The sequence below is a fragment of the Populus alba genome, chromosome 17, assembly GCF_005239225.2.
Source record: "Populus alba chromosome 17, ASM523922v2, whole genome shotgun sequence".
In the NCBI taxonomy this organism is placed as follows: Eukaryota; Viridiplantae; Streptophyta; class Magnoliopsida; order Malpighiales; family Salicaceae; genus Populus; species Populus alba.
Genome location: NC_133300.1, coordinates 12,370,866 through 12,388,628, shown reverse-complemented (window position 1 = coordinate 12,388,628; position 17,763 = coordinate 12,370,866). Strand labels below are relative to the sequence as shown.

Sequence of the window (17,763 nt, the reverse complement as noted above, 5' to 3'; positions counted from 1 at the left end):
TAAACAATGCAATTATTCACCTCAATCTATATACGATTAATTGAAGAGTATTGGTAGTGTAACATCCTTTTTAACTTTACCTTCCAAAAAATCCTTTTTATTTTTTCTATATTAATGGTGACTTGGTAAAAACCTTACTGTTTTACCACCATTCATTAAGATAAATGCTTTATTGTTTTCAACACAATATAGACAAGCTAATTTTTCATGTATTCTCCATCCCGAAACTATTTCATATGCAAGAAAATAATTTATAGTCCACATCAAAGTTGACTTTAATTTAAAATTTAATTTCCTTAAAACATCATACGTCGAAGCCCTAAAAGACCATAATTGTTTCAACTTATCAATCAATATTTGAAAAAAAAAAATTTATATTCCTACCTAGACTGTAATAACATGATATGATTGTAGATAAAAACATGAATTTCAGCCTCATACATATCTTCGAGAGCAAGTTACCAACTATTAGTATGACTAACCAACAAAAATAGGATGTAGAAAATGACCCAAATAAATTGAACTCATTTGTGTACAAACCAAAACGCATGTCCTATGGTTCCATTGAAACTAAAGATACACCCAATTAAACTACTTGTAACTTCACTATTAGAAAGGTGCACCATCACTTCATCTTTTGTATCATGTTATGTACTCAGGTATCTCTAGAGACATAATGCCTTTGTGGCTTAGGAGTGATTGAGAAATATTTTTTTTTTTTGGTATGTGACAAGTGTCATTCCTCTACTTGTATTGGGTTTATATCGAATATGCCTATAAGTTTTGCACTCGGTTATATTTACATATTCACCATAGTACAACATGCAAAAATTTAGACACATATCAATTTTTTGGTATCTTAGGCTACGGGTCTTCATCATGGATTTTACAACATAAAAGTTTTTTTTTAGCCTATTTTCTTGAGGTAAAATGCTTTTTGTCTATTTGATTATATTATCATACTCAACCTCACTAATACCATAATCAAACTTAATGGTAAACACTCATGTAATAACCGATAATTTATTATGATTTATACACTTATTCCATAATGGTTCATTTGAATCTTTTAGAAGTTCAAAATACCTAGTTGCATTTACACTTGGTTCTTTTATAAGTGAACCTTCATCTGAATAACTATGATTTATTCTTATTGCATCCATCTCCAAATTCCTATAACAATTACTATCATCATCTATAACTTCATGTATGTTGCTGGAACTAGATGTTGAGCTAACAGTACTGTCTAACATGGTCTCGTAAGAAACATAAGGATCTCCGTGTGCAAATTAATATGTATATTTTTCAACAAACCCTTTTTAATAAGATGCATCATCACAACATCTTATTGGCAAAACTTTTTGTTTTTACACTTCCCACATAAACATTTAATTTCATCTCCACTAATATTCTTTAAATTTAAAAGTGCAAAATAAAATCATCAACACCTTTACAATAAATAATCTTCCCTATATAATAATTGGGATGAATATTGATATATCCATGAATGATCATTTATTATTTAGGAAACCTATATAGAATAATAATGACAACATTTCTTAATAATGTAACAATAAAAAATGTAATGATGCATCAATATATCAACTAAATAGAACCAATTAATAACAATTAATCTATAACCACCTAATGATTATCATCAGTTAAATTAAAACTTATTCAATCTAAATTAATATCATTTAATTGTTATCAATTCCATAAAAAATTAATTTCCCAAAAAAAAATTAACATAACAATAAAAATGACAAAATATGATTGTTACCCATCAAATAACCCATCATTTCTTTCAATAAGTATGACAAACCTAAGTTTTAAAATGAAACTTAATTTCATCAAATTAGAAACAAATTAAAATTTCCCCAAATCACCAAAAAAAAAAATCCTAACATACAAATCAAACTTTTAATTGTTATGTTGTAAAACACTTGAATATAAAAGCAAACCACAAATTAATTAATACTTCAACAAAAATCAATAAATTAAGTTAAAACATAAATGAATAGATTTGTTTACTTGAATTATGGAATATTTTGGAAAACACAAACCAAAATAATGATGTTGATACCACAAAGTGTTGGGTGGGCAAACTTGCGATGATAGGACCTAGATTTGTGGTAAAATATGGGGTGCATGATGCCACTATTTTGTGTAGTTTTAAAACCCAACCCGGGCTGGCTGGTCGACCTGGGGCTGAAACCGAGTTGGGTTGATAAAAAAATAGGGGAAGAAAAAATCTGGTGTGATCTGGCGGGCTAACCTGGTGACCTGGTTCACCTAGCAAGACCCGATCAAAAAAATAGTTGCAACCTGTTGACTTTTTTTTTTTTACTAAAACGACGTTGTTTTGATTTTTTTAAAAAAAAAATTAACCATGGCGACCCGGTCAAAACCTGGAACTCGGGCCTTGGACCGGGTCAGCCACCGGACTGGGTCTAAAAACTATGCTATTTTAATTTGTAGGTAAAGAGAAAAAAGAAAGAAGAAGGAAGGAAGGAAAGGATGGGGTTGTTGTCAGTTATAATAGTTTAAATTTTTTTGATGAACTTGTTGAAGAAATTTTGCGATGGAAAATATCGTTGGTCAATTTATCAGTCAATGATGATGTTTCTTCTTAACGAGATAATTAACGATAAAATATTTTTTTGTTTTTAATTATTTTAATTAAGTTGGTGATTCTATTTGTAATCACTGATAGAACACTTTCTGTTAGTTATTACATTGGAAATTTTTGATTGAAATATCTTATCACTATTATAATATGAAATTACTAACAAAATATTTTGCTGATATTATGATTTTTTTTAGTGAAAGATCATCTTCCTGGAAAATGTCAGGAGAAGGTTCGAGGTTGGGGCTGGAATTTCCTCAAGAAAGTGGTTGTAATGCAAGTAAAAGATGTGGTGAAATGCTCACTGCTTTCTACCTATTATGCCCAAGGTACAGGTGATTGCTCAACAAGCATTGTTATTCTTATTCTATCCGGTCCTCACGAAGGTCCAAGGACCAAAAATGGTTGTCATGGGAAAACAAGTGATGGTTGAAGGTTGTGGGTTTTTGTTTTGATGGAGACTGTCATGATGAACACTGTAAAATATGATGAAGTTGAAGTAGCTTATGAATTGTTTGATAAAATGTTTCAAAGAAGTTCTAGCTTTGAAGACATACTATAAATACAGGATTTCTATTTTTTATGCGGTAGCATTTTGTTATTTTTATGTATGAGGTTCTCTTTAGTTATTAATTTAAATATAATAATAATCTTGTATATAAATAAATACATTTTTTTTGGTTAATTGCCAACTACTAAGGATATACGCTTATTCACATTTAAAATTCAAATGATAAAATATAATATTCAAAAACTTGATTGTAAAATGAAAAAAAATAATTAAACCTTAAAATATTCTAAGTAATTTATCAAAAAACAAAATTAAGAACTTCACTTTTCATATAAAACCCCATGTGTTTTTTTTATTATTATTAATGTGAGTGTCCGGTTAGTTTGCGCGCACGGGCCCTGTAGTTAACGACTATATAAGTTTTTATTGATTTTGAAGTTTATAAGATTTAAACTAATAATTTCTAGAAAACAAATCTAGAATCTAATTAGTTGAGCTGTAACCATCAAAGTTAACCATATGTTATAATTGTTTAGATAATACTTCACCATTTTAAATTCCTAACAAATCCTAAGTTAAAGCTGTCGCAGTTACGACGTGTCCATATGCTGCACATAAATGCAACATGAGGTAGGTTATTCGGGTTACATTATCATGAATGAGGGCCCCATGATTTTGTCTTGAAAGTTTTGGTGTCCCGTTTGTAATTATAAAACGCAGGCCACTAGGTCCCAACATATCACCGGAGATTTTCCCAACTTATACAAGTATTGTACAGCTCAATTCGTGTATGCTCAAAGTGGCATGCCAATTGTGGCCAGACACGTTATAATCCTAGCAGTATGCCTCGTAGTCAATAAATAAAATAATATCAAGATATTATTATTCAACACTCACCGGACATCGCATAGGCAAATGGATTGAGGTCATGTGTCCCTTGCCACTGCACCAAACCACTGAGCCAGCTTGAACCCAATCTTTATGTCATCTCATCAAGCATTTGCATAAAATAATCTCCTAAAGATGTTGCAAAAAATTATAAAAGTCTTCAAGAAAAGAAAATAAAAAAAGGGAAAAGAAAACAAACAAAGAGGAAACGAAAACAGCACCAGTCCAACATGAGGTAAGCTTATCTAGAGGAAGATTCCGTTCAAAGATGACATCTTGAAGGAGATAGGGATAGGGTCACCTTTTTTTTTTCTTTTTTCTTTTTTCTTTTTTGCTGCCATTAAATAGTGCATCCATGAGAGGCTTATGCTTCTTCCCATGCCTTTACAACATGGAGCTATGGATTACTTGCATGGTCAGAATCAAACTATATAGCTATTCCTCTACCTGTAAGAAAAAGCAAACCAGCGTTTTAGCCAAGGCCTTCACATGTGCATTAAAGACCGATCTGCATATTCAAGGCATATTGCCACTTGAAATTCTTTCAACAGATTAAAAAGAAAACATTATGGGGGAAAGCGGGGAGCTGCTCATGGGCTTCATGCCTTCATCTCCGTCGGAGCAACTCAAAATAGATATTAATGAAATACTGTAAATTTTATACATAAAAAGAAAAGGAGTGGAGGTACATAAACGAATGCTGTCTTAAACTGCACATCTAATGAACAAAGGCCAAATAATTGAAAAATCAACTCAGAAGAATATTACGACCCGCCTGAACCATGTGATGGCATCAAAACTGATTAAGACCCGGAACCATGTGATGGTACGTGGTTTTGTCTTCCGACTTTTGAATTTTGAACTTTTCAATGAGCCTCTAAACAAGCGAGATGGGAAGACCTTAATAGAAAGAGTTTGTGACAATCCACGTTCCACGTTGGTGAAGCAAATCATTGGACATGGGCTGCAAACATATCTTATCAACTAGCTAGTATGAGTTGTGTGAGAATAGATCCGGTATCATTGTAACGCCACACTATAGTTCAAATTAAAGTTACTTCTGTTCTAATTATGATCTAGGTCCCAAGTTTAAAAAGTTAATACATGTTAATATCTATTTTTTAGCTTATGTTCTTTTCTAATATCATTGTTTGATATATTTTTTTTAAAATAGCTTTGTGGTTTTTTTTAGTTTTTTTTTTTATCGAGTTATTCCAATCTCATAAACTAAATTATGAGTTTTGTGGGTTAACTTGAGTTGACTAACCCTTTTTTGCCCATGTTACATATTTATTGCACTATCTCGGGTTGACTTGAGCACTTTTTTTTTTTTTAATCTAGTTTTGTACTTTCAAAGTTTTTGTTTTTGCCAAGTTATCGAGATTTATTTTAAGAAAAAATACCATTTACTATCGTGCCTATTTTTTTATCATCTAATTCAAATAAAACCAACTTATTAAACTTAATCGGGTTATAACTCGAGTCATTTGTTTTCTTATTTCTTTGAAACATGTTTGTAGCACCAAAAAAAATTAGAAAATCAAATAAAAGTAACTAGATATTTGACTTGTGCTTCACTGTAAGTGCATTTCAAAGAAATAAGAAAAAAAATAACCCAGGTTAAATTTTTTTTGGCAATGATAGTAAACAAACAACTTTTTTTTAAAAAAAAAAAAACATGATAACTTGGATAAAAAATAACCTTCGAAAGTATGAATCTTGATATAATAAAAGAGACAAAACAAACAACCTTGAGTCATCCTAAGATAGCTTGCTAGACATGTAACATGGGTAATGAAGGGCAAGCCAACGGAGTAAACTCATAAAACTTGTGGCCTAGGTTATGAGATGAGGATAACCTAATAGAAAAAAAAAAAAAAAAAAGCAAAGCCAATTTTTTTTTAATAAAAAAATAATGTCAAATGATGAAGTCATAAAATAAAATAAGAAAAAAAAAAGATGTCGACTTTCATTAACTTTTCAAATATATGACTTGAGTCATTAGATTGGAAGCACCATACATGGAAAGATCACAAAGACCAATCTCTAGCAAATCAAACGCCGAATGATGAAATTAGAAAAAAAAAAATTACACAAAATGATCTAAAAAAATAAAAGGATGAGGATGAAAATTGAAATAAAAAATAAATTAGAGGAAAAGAATTTTTTTTTATTAGATGGTTAACTTAAAAAGAAAAATAAATCTAACAAAATGAAAAAAAATGAGGATAAAATTAGAAAGAACAATACACTATAAACTTGGATTGAATGATGAAATTGAAAACCTCAAAACTAATACTGAATTGTCCCTTAGATTGCTAATTTAAGATTTGAAGAAAAGTTTGTAACTTGAACTAATAAGAACCTTGCCTTGAAGAATCAAAGTTATATACAATTGATCACCTTCACTATATGCCAATAACAAGACACAAACAAGAAGTATAAGTCACAACGAAGTTAATCAATCCTATGAAGAGTTTACAAGTTCAATAAAAAAAATTTGTATGTGAATCACTCAATTACTTAAAGAGAAATACGCACATAATATATGGAACGCCACAATAATATTAACAATTGATTTATATAGTATAAAGTTAACTCTAAGTTGACTTAATGGATACAAACTTGATAAATAGACTTTAACATATTAAAAGCCTATAATAACTAAAATAACAAAATAAAAACCTAACCCAAAGAACCCTTAAATTCCACAGGCCCTATAATAAACTAAAATATAAATAAATAACATCCCAAATAATTAAAAAAAAACAAGCCTAAAGTTGAATTTTGTAATATGCTCAAAGAAACAAAGCCTAACTTAAATACTAATTTTTCTAATATGTAGTTTTATATTAATGGGTATAACTTTTAATTCAACAATTGAATTGGGCTAAAATTTTACCAAATGACTCTATAAGGTTAAAATTTTATAACAATCATATATTAGAAATGTCTTCTGTGTGAGAGAGTTTGCTCTTACTCTTTGTTTCTAATGGAACTTTTTTAAGAACTTATCAAAGATCAATTGTCTTTGTGACATTCATCCTTATTCCTATGGTTCTTGGTTCATTATATTCAAAGACTTGGGGTTTTATCCTTATACTTCAAGTTCTTGATTCTTTATAATCAAAGGGTTGGGGTTCTTCATTCAATAACTTTGGTTCCTTGATTCAGATAATTATTAGGCCAGGATTTCTATCTTGTTTATGAGTTCAGGAGTTTTTACTCTCCGAGTTCACATTATAAAATTTATTCATTTTCAAAAGACTTCTTGTGATTAAATATTAATTAGTGAAGAATTGAGGGTAACAGATTGCTACTGATGACTACTTGATTATAAAGTTCTTATTACTACTTTAAAGAACCATTGAACCTAAAAGTTTAATAGCTTGATCAACTTTTTTCTTTCATGCTTTAAAATGATTTTTTAGTATTCATTGAAAGCACCAAATAAGTGGTTGATAAATAAATTCATGTTGCACTCTTAACTTTATGGAACTTAAAGTGATTCCACTTATAATTGGCATTCAAATTCAAAATAAATATGAAGACATTCTTTTTTATATGAAGTTTTTTTTTTTAAAAAAAAGATGGGAATAACCATTAAAAAATTAGGTTAAAAAATTATCAATAATATACATTTATTTATAGTGATATTTATTGCAATATTATAAACATTATGCATTTATATTATCCTTCTATTTATAAATATAAGTAATATAAATTTTCATTCAAATTGATTTGTTTTCTTTTTTATATATAATATAAATATTTTTTGGTCATAAAATGAGTGTGTAAATAGGTTTGCCACAATATAGGTAAGAAATAGTGTACCTTTTATACATCACACACATTTAGAAATACTCCACTCCAATTGTGCCAAGAAAAGCTAATGTAGTTGTATGAATAAGGTTAATCATATATAAATATGCTAGCTTTCTATAAAATAATAATACGATCACACTAAAATGATTTTTTTAAAAGTTTTAAAAAATTATTAATGATATCAAAATGTAAGAGCTTGGATTTCTAATAACCTTTAAAATATCATAAAAAGAGATTATATTTTAAAAACAAATCAATGAAATAGGCATGTGCCCTATCATGAATAGGGCGCAAATGCCCCAACCTTCACAAATAAGAGATTTTTATGCATGACACTACCTGGATAAAGTCTCCTTCTGCATATAGTGAATTTCCATTTTTTTAAAAAGAAATTTCTCAATTAATTTTCTTATATATGTCATTTTATCTCACCATTTCACTTGGAAAATCACTTGAGACACTTATTTCTATATAAATTCCCTCGAATCCTAAAGAAAATGATAATTGAAAAATCTTTATCTAATAAATGACATCAAATTTTAAATACTTCTATATCCCAATAGATGACTCGTCAATGGTCACTTTTTGGACACTTGAGATGAGGTATAGAACATCATTTAGCAAAATACAAAGGATCTTTCACCATAGAACATATAAATCCTTACTAGTCATTTTCCATGGAACTTTGTTGCATAAATATATGCTTAGCACCACCCTTTCTAAGTTTAGGGTTGGGCCAATTGAGCCCCATATAAGCCCATACGGTTATTTATTAAAGTTATGTGTAGATTATTATCTTAAAAGTATTTCAATTCAATAAGGAACATCCACTTTTAGGTACTTTTAGATACTACTTTTAAGAAAATGAATTGTCAATAATCTCTATTTAGATATTTAGAACAAGGGTACCGAAAATCATTTAACAAAATATAAATAACCCTTCAATCATGATAAATAAACCTTCATAGGTTGTCATCCATTTCTATCTAATAAGTGACATCAAATATTAAATACCTCAAGGTACTAATAAATGAACTATCAATACTCATTATTTGGACATTTAGGATTGTGGTATAGAACTTCATTTAGTAAAATAAAAAGGATCTTTCACCATAGAACAAATGAACCATCATTATTCATCATTTATGGACCTTGGTTGCATAAATAGATGTTTAGCACCACCCTTTCTAGGTTTAAAGCTAGGTCAACTAAGCCTCATATAGGCCCATCTAGTTATTTATTGATGTTACCTGAAAAGACCATCACTGGTCATGGGACTCAATCAAGAATAAATGGTTTATCTATTAGACATTTCGATTCACTTATTGTTTGTAGAATAAATAAACCATCACTAGTCATTATTATGGCAAAGATTAATACTAACAATATAACTTGAATATTAGAAAGGATAACCTTTACCTTAACATTATTTAAGAGCTTACGCATTTACTTTAGACTAGGTGGAGACGTAGTGGTAACTCAATGGTCTTTAACTTGGATAACACTGTTGAAATTACCAACTCTCTTTTAATTGTCTACTTGAGTGTATTTAGTATATTGATAGGACACAGTCCTGACCTAAGCTATGCACACCTGGTAGACCTTACATTGGGCTTTAGAGGTTGATCACTACATAAATAGGACACCCTTTATGACTACCTATTTAGCAAACCTGCCTATTCACATAATGGCTAAAACATTCACTTATGGTGTCTCCCTGAAATATAATTATTCCATATCTAATCATTCATTTTTGTTTTTATAAATATTTATTTGTATGCATGTCAATCTAGGGTTTGTATAATGAAAAAAGGACAAAAAATACAAATCACATCTTTAAAACTCAATTTTCCTTGAAGGCTTGCATCCATAGAAAAGGAAGAAATAATTCAGACTGATCATGATCTCCTAGATAAGGTCAACTAGTTAAGGGGTGAAATTAATTGAATGGTTGGAATGCTAGCAAAAAGTCTCCAATATAGCCTCTCCATGTATGGAAACCACCATGACACAACTCACTATTAGGTTGCCTTCTTTTCACCCTCATTAGTTGAGGTCACTCTTAAAGCACCATATCTTATAAATTGAAAGCATGCCTAATTTCTGAAAAAAAAAAAAAAAAAGCCTCTAGTTTTTTTCAAATAAACCAAGTTACATCATTTTCCATGACTAATACACATTGTCCAACTACTCTAAACCTATCTTTAAAGTTGCCCCAACTATTACAAGTTTAAAAAGTTAGTGCAAGCTAGTATCATTCAATTGAGGAGCAACTAAAAGTCATTGAGAAGATAGATTTATATGGTCCTTTTAAGGTTATCAAAATATATCTAATACCTGATGTTGTGATTCCTAAAGGTTTTAAGGTGCCATAGTTTAACAAGTTCACTGGATCTTAATGTTCTAAGACTCATATGATGTTTTATTATACCAAAATATGTGAGGTAATTAATGATGATAGATTGTTGATCATTACTTCAATTAAATCTTGGATGAACCTACTCTTAGCAGGAATATGGGTCTTCATGGAGCTAAAATCAAGAAATACTATTAATTGAGTTTGGAATTGGCCCTTGATAGAATAACCTTGCAAAGTATGAAGAAAAGAGCCAATAAGACCATTGAAGAGTATGTTCAAAGATGGAAAGAAATTGCTACTCAATTCAACCCTCATCTAGTTGAAAACATGATCTTCTTCTTCATGAATACTTTTGAAGCCTTTTATTTTGGATATATGATTTGCAATTCCTTAAAATAATTCTAAAATATGGTGGTTATAGCTAAAAGAGTCGAACAATCTCTATAAAAAAGAAAGATTTAGTATGTCAGGATACCTCTAGCAATTATTGAAGAGAAGGTAACTAAAATGAATTTGCAAGTCAATATCATTTGCAAACATGATCTAAAACCTTGGTCTCATCATTCAAATTTCTCTTAACATCAAACACCTTTTTAAATCCCATAAAATGCTACATTCTACCCTAAAATTCAAAGATCATCACCATCCTCGCCATCTTTATTTTAGCATGAACATCATGCTTCATAAAACACATAACAACAAGTACAAGGAAACAACATGAACAATCATCTTTCTTTTTAGTTCCTCTCATGGTACCATTTACCAACAATATATGAGTGCTCATATTATAGTATCTCAACCATTAGAATATATCTAACCAGTTTTTTTTCTAAATAAAATAACAAAAATATTAAATGTGAGTATCATAAAAAGTCATGGGTTATATCATTGATCATTGTTAAGGGTTTAAGAAGGAAGTTGCCAGCATGATTAAGAATGGGTTGCTATCATTAAAAATGAAAATGGTGAATAAGACATATTCATAAGAGGTTATAAGACATACTCATAAGAGGTTATAAGACCATTGAACTACATTGTTTAATTAACTACTTCTATATTATTATGGTTGGTCATGTTGGTTTTATTCTTAATCTCTATCCAGGAAGTTCTAATAAAAATATTATAGAGATTTATATATTGATAACAAAGTTTTTTTTTTATCAAAAGCAAATAGTTGGTTTGTTGAAACTTGTCATAGCTAGTTATGACCATCATATGATGTTAGATCTATAAAATAGATATGCATATGGCTTTGTATAGGGTATTGATTAACTATCATGCCATTCTATGATTGATGATGATGACACTATTAGAATCGATGAAAACATAAGAGATTGCATAAAGACACTAGAAATATATCTAGATATAGTTCTATATAGTAGTTTTAATTTATATAAAAAAAATTTATTAGTTTTCTATATTAACTTGATGAAATTAAAAAACTAATTTTTAATATAATTGCATTCTTAAAATCATTTTTGAAAAGTAATATGCAGTAATTTCATTTTTATTTCTTCCAAATTATTATTGTTATTATTATTATTAGAGTGAATTATTTTTTTATGAATTGAATAAAGTTAATTAATCAAAGCGTGATTTTTATTAAAAAAAAATTAAAAAGAAAGTTTTTTACCAAGATGTTTGAGTTTTTTTAACATTATGAAAGAAAATGAACTTCATTATTAAAAACTTATATAGTAATTAAAACATAAATAATACAGAGAATTGAAGAAATGAGTCATGTTATTAAAACAATTAAGTAAATTAATTATATTTTCTTCTTAGCAATGAATTATGTTTTTTACAACGATTACAAATTATTTTTAACATGATTTTGATGTGTAAAAAAATTACTATTTTAGTTTTTTTTAAAATTAATTCTCATTATAAACTAAAGTGGAAATAAAGAATATCTATTATATGACGAAACATTACAATATCAAGAATAACACATACTCTTATGTAATTTATTTTGACTTTTCCTCATCAACTATTATGCTTTTACATAAACAAAGATATGATCAAGTTTACCTATATTATATTAAAATGGGTATTCACATGGCTTTATAGCAAAATCCTCCTTCTGATTTAGGGACTAAATTGTATATATTATAAATTAGAGGACAAAAAATTCCAATAAAGACTAAATATCCTAAAACAAAATATGAGAGATTTCAGAAACAAAATACTGGACAACAGTTATAGTTTTTCATTCAAGTCCAATATCATTTGATATTATCCAGATCATTTCAGTCCATTTTCATCTATTTTGTCATGTCCAACAAACGCGAACATAAATCTCTCAACTCCTGACACTCGTATTCTTTCCACTTTAAATACTTTGTTTGTGTACAAAGGCAACATTGACAGTTTAAACAATTTAAAGGTTGCGAGCACATTCTTTTCAGTCTTCACACTAATTATATATGAAAACTCATTGGTTAACTAATTAGTTGGGTATTTATTTCTCATTTACTTCAAGCAGTCTGTCATAAATATTGCATTATTACAGCTACTATTAGTTACAATTATGTAAGCTGCATGGTGGTTGACTCTCTCCCTTCTTGGCAACTTGGCATGCACAGGTTCACAAGAAATACGAAGCCCTGCTTTAATTTTTTCATCGCAACCAATAAATAAAAGCTCGTGCCCTCTGGGTTACTGAGATGCATGCCTGTTCACTGATTTTATTATTTTAACCAGAAAAACAAATTCTAAGAAACCGAAACACTAAACGGCGGTGATGTAAATATGTATATTTCAAGTACTTTCCACAATTTCTTCATTTCATAATTAATTATTCCTTATTGGAAATCAAGGAAATAGAAAATTGATTTGTTAAGATTAGAATATATATTTATATATATTCTAATTTACACTGTCTGTGTAAATTTATTCTCGACAGAGGAAATATGACATCTTAGTAATTAATTCACATTTACACTGTCCGACAGTGTTCTTGCTCTAAAGGGATGAGAACTTCTAACTAATATGACCACTGTGAAATTGTATCACTTCAAGGCCTAGAGCAAAAAAAAAAAAAAAAAACCCAATGATTCTCGAACAAGGAATCCCTTTAGAAAAAAACACTAGCATATTAGTCTAAATCAGAAGAGTACTCAAAGTAGCCACAATAAAGAAGAGCCCTCGCACTAGAAGAGATTATCTTCATCTATTGCGACGTCGTTTATGTAATCTTTCCCTTGCATGGCTCCTTCATCAAATAGCCACCTCTCAATCAATGACAGTGGCACTTGAGCACTGGAATTTGGCTTACTTTCGTCTTGGAAAAGGCCAGTATCAGGCGACATGGATTGAGAGAAATCTGAATTTGAAGAGTCGAGAGAGTCAAAACCAAAGAGTGATTCAAATGCCTGTGATAATCCAGTGCCATTTTTGTCTGCTTTATCAGGAGTCCCTTCACTAGACAGTGAATCAGCTCCAGCCGTATCGATGAAGGAATTCTGAGTAGTTGAGTTTTTTAGCGACTGCTTGGGCCCACTTACCATCCATCCTTTGAGCAATCTGGCTATATTTTCAGTGCTTGATGCATAGATTGGTTCTGTAGCTGGTTTTTCATAGCCACAAGAGGGTTTCAACCCGGTTAATAAGCTGCTTGGTTTACCGGGAGACAAGGCCTCGCATAGGGCTTGCCTAGCCATATTGATATCAGTTTGAAGCCTTCTCTCCCATTGGCCTCTAGAAATTTGCTGTGAACCTGATGATGATAACCCATCTCTAGACTGACCTTCTTGCCCTGCTTGAAGCTTTCTCAACTTCTTCTTCAAATGTGTGTTCCAGAAGTTTTTAATGTCATTATCTGTTCTCTGAGGGAGGTATGAAGCTATGGCAGCCCATCTGCAATATAATCAATGCCCCAAATTAATTACCCTTCAGAAACCGATTCATGCCACCCAAAATTGTACAGTAAAACTAAGGGTATCTTTAGCCAGATCATGATCATTAAAATAATCATGATATATATACTACTATTGGCTTTAGAGAAAAAGAAATGATCAAAATTACGTTGGCATGCATTTACCTGTTGCCTAGAAGGGCTTGGAGGTGGATTATCATCTTCTCCTCGTGATCGGTAAAATTACCACGTTTGATCCCTGGCCTTAGGTAATTAGTCCATCTCAGTCTGCAACTCTTACTGCATCTAAGCAGCCCTGAGAAGAAGATAGCTAATTAGGTCACAAAAATACAACATAACAAAACAAAAATCAAATATGTAAATTTTTAATTGCATATCCCTAGTAGTCTATAAACCAAAACAGCATAACACCATCTAACTAGCTCCAAAATGAACAATTTAAAACCAGAAAAAAATAAATATTACAAGTGAAATAATTAACTCACCTGTACTAGTAGGCACAGCTCTCCAATTCCCAGGACCATGTTCTTGAATATATGATACCAAGATGATATCTTCCTCAGGAGTCCATGGTCCTTTTTTCACTCCTATCTTATCACAGCAAGGTGGTCTGCCCATTATCACTTTAGTTTCTTCCTTTCTTACAAGCAAGTCTCCAAGATTTCTCAAGTAAGAACTCTACTCTTCCTTTAATTCTTTCCCCTAGCCTCTTAAACTTGCTTTTCTTTTCTAAAGATAGAACAGACATCTACTGCCAAGATAACTAGCTTAGTCTCAATATATAGGAAAAAGACCCTAAGGAGAGAGAGAAGCTGACCTAGAAGAGGCACAAGCATACACAAAAGAGTCAAAAGATGACAGCAAGTGCATTTACTCATGGTGCAAGCCAAAGTCAGCTATGCCGATGCTTCCCCCGCCTCACAAAACCGCGTGGCATTCAATGTGGGTTTGCACTTGAAAAGCAGGGGAAAAAAAAAAACAAATATTGCCTGCTTTGAATTCCTTGGGCCTTATTATACCATGAATGTAAATATTAATGGGGTTTTGACCTTTAACTTTATCCGGCAAAAGAAAATAAAACCCTTCACTGACTTTTACTGGTGTCTGAAAGAACTTATTTTGAAAGAGACTATTATGTCTTTTTATTTTCCATTTCGAATCGTGATTTGTTTGGACCATTAGTAATTAATTAGGGTATCTTTAATGATAGATAAAAGTCTCATAGATGATTTCAATTAAATAAATATATCTTGGAATCCTCTTAATTAAATTTAATTTAGAGATAATATAATCTCATGTGTTGAAATTAACTTTTTAGGTGTTGAGAATTAAATTTCAAATGGAATTCAATTTATAAAAATAGTAAAAAACTAAATTAAAGATCTACACTTAATTTGTTTTAATTCCAAAGAACATAAATTTAATGTTAAACATAACTTTTTCAATATATCCATTTACCCTTTTTTTTTTAGAGACCTTTAAATAAGTAAGTGAAGGTAACGAGGGTAATATAGAAAAAAAAAAATTTGAATTTTATATCATCAAAACAAGTAAATTTAACTTATTTATTAATTAAATTCAAATCAAACACTAACCAAAAAAATTGAATTTTATCTCATCCAAATAAGTGAATTTAACTTATTTCTCAATTAAATTCAAATCAAGCACTATAATTTAATTCTAGAATTTATTACAAACTTTTAAAGACATATGCATATTAAAGACTAGGATAGAGAAATATAACAACCTCTTGCATAAAAAAATAAATTAACAAACCATTTATAATAATAACATTTTATTCTATTTCTAAAATATACTAATTCAGGTAGCCATTCACTATTCCCCTACATTTATATGTATTATATATTTCGGACAACACTATAGGAACAATGCATGACAAAACTTCACTTTGATCCTCGAGTTTTTTTTTTTCAATTTGATTCTTCGAGTTTTATGCTTTTATATTTTCATTACACATCATTTTCTTTTTATCAAATTTGAATTCTTTAAATCTAATATATGAGAGAGAAATTTATAGAAAAATAAAAAGTAGAGAGAGATTTCAAGCATTCACATTCCATCTACTAAAAAAATCAATCTTAGTGTCAATTGATTCTTATTAGAGAATAGAGTTCAATTATGGTTGTCTTGCTCTTTAATTATGTTGAAACAAGTAGATTGAGAATTTTTTTTATTTAATTTGGATAAATAAACTCACAAGTTATTGAGATCCAATATAAAAGTGTTAATTTCCATATGAAGAATCATATGTTTCTTACGAGACCATGGTAGAAATGATGGGTGAGTCAACATTTCAAATATTATAATATGTACAGAGTTATAGATGATAATTGTAATTGTTATAAAAGTATGGTTGTGAATATAATGAAAATGAATCGGGGTGATGTGAGGGAATGTTCAACCATAGATGAAGAACCAGATACATATACAATTAGTTTTTTTTATCTTTTCCAATATTTCGATGAACCATTATGGAATGGGTACACAAATGACAGTAAATTATCATTTGTTGCATAGGTGTTCAACATCAAGTTAGATCATAGGCTAAGCGAAGCCAGTTATGACGCAATCATCTAATGAGAAAAAAGCATTTTACCTGAAGGGAATAGGCTGAAAGAGAACTTATATGCTGCTAAATCCATAATGAAACCCCTTTGGCCTAGGATACCAGAAAATTAACATGTGTCTAAACTCTTACATATTGTACTCCCTAGAAAATAGAGATTTGATCGAGTGCGGAACTTGTAGGCATGCTTGGTATAAACCAAAAACTAGTAGAGAAAGGATTGTTGCCCATATATAAAACTAATATACCTCTCATTCACTCCTAAATTGTAAAGGTTATTCATGTATTGAAATATTATTAAGCACATGACATGGCATCGTTCATATGATACAGTAGATGGAGTCATAGAACTACATAACATACATGTTAGGTTATATACAAATAGATTCAATCCATTCAGGTCATTTGTTGTACCATATTCTTGTTGGCTTGTGATACTCACGGTTTACAACTTGCCACCGAAGATGTGTATAAGGCTAGAGTTCATATTCTCATCTATGGTCATACTCGAGCTTAATAGTCTGGATAGGAATATAAATATTTTTCTTTGGTCATTGATTGACAAGTTGAAGTAGTTGTAGTCATCCGAGACTTTGACGTACGATTTCTTGAGGAAACAAAGTTTTCAAATGAAGGCAGTTTTGATGTGGACTATGAATAATTTTTTGTGTAAGAGATTGTTTCTAGTTAAAGCACACTTGAAAAATTAGCATTTCCATACTATATGAAAAATAACAAGGCCTTTATCTTAATAAATTATGGTAAAGCTTTTTTTTATTGTCACCATAGATTATTGCCAATCGAAGATAAGTATAGAAAGAACTTCTTTGTAGGTACAGTCGAAAAGGATGTTGTACTACTAGTACCATTGAGTAAAGAATTATATGACATGGTCTCATGGTACGAGAGCATTGTGTTTGATTTTCAATCCAAAAATAAAAAGTTTTTTGGTTTTGGTATGACCCATAACAAGGTTAAGCGAATTGTTTTTTGGGATCGTTCTTATTAGAAGATTAATCTCCTTCATTTTAATCTAGATGTCATGCATATATAAAAAAACATGTTTGATAAATTTTTGAACATGGTGATG

At 30.0% G+C, this 17,763-nt stretch overlaps 1 protein-coding gene across 1 annotated transcript; it reads right to left on the bottom strand.

Moving 5' to 3' along the window:
* Positions 1 to 12,977: 12,977 nt before the first annotated feature.
* Positions 12,978 to 14,920, bottom strand: LOC118029177 (myb-related protein 306). Its single transcript, XM_035032989.2, has 3 exons — positions 14,572 to 14,920; positions 14,252 to 14,381; positions 12,978 to 14,067 (listed from the first exon to the last, which is right to left on the bottom strand). The coding sequence occupies exons 1-3, from the start codon at positions 14,702 to 14,704 to the stop codon at positions 13,362 to 13,364; spliced, it is 969 nt and encodes a 322-aa protein (XP_034888880.1). The 5' UTR covers positions 14,705 to 14,920; the 3' UTR covers positions 12,978 to 13,361.
* Between the last annotated feature and the right edge of the window lie 2,843 nt (positions 14,921 to 17,763).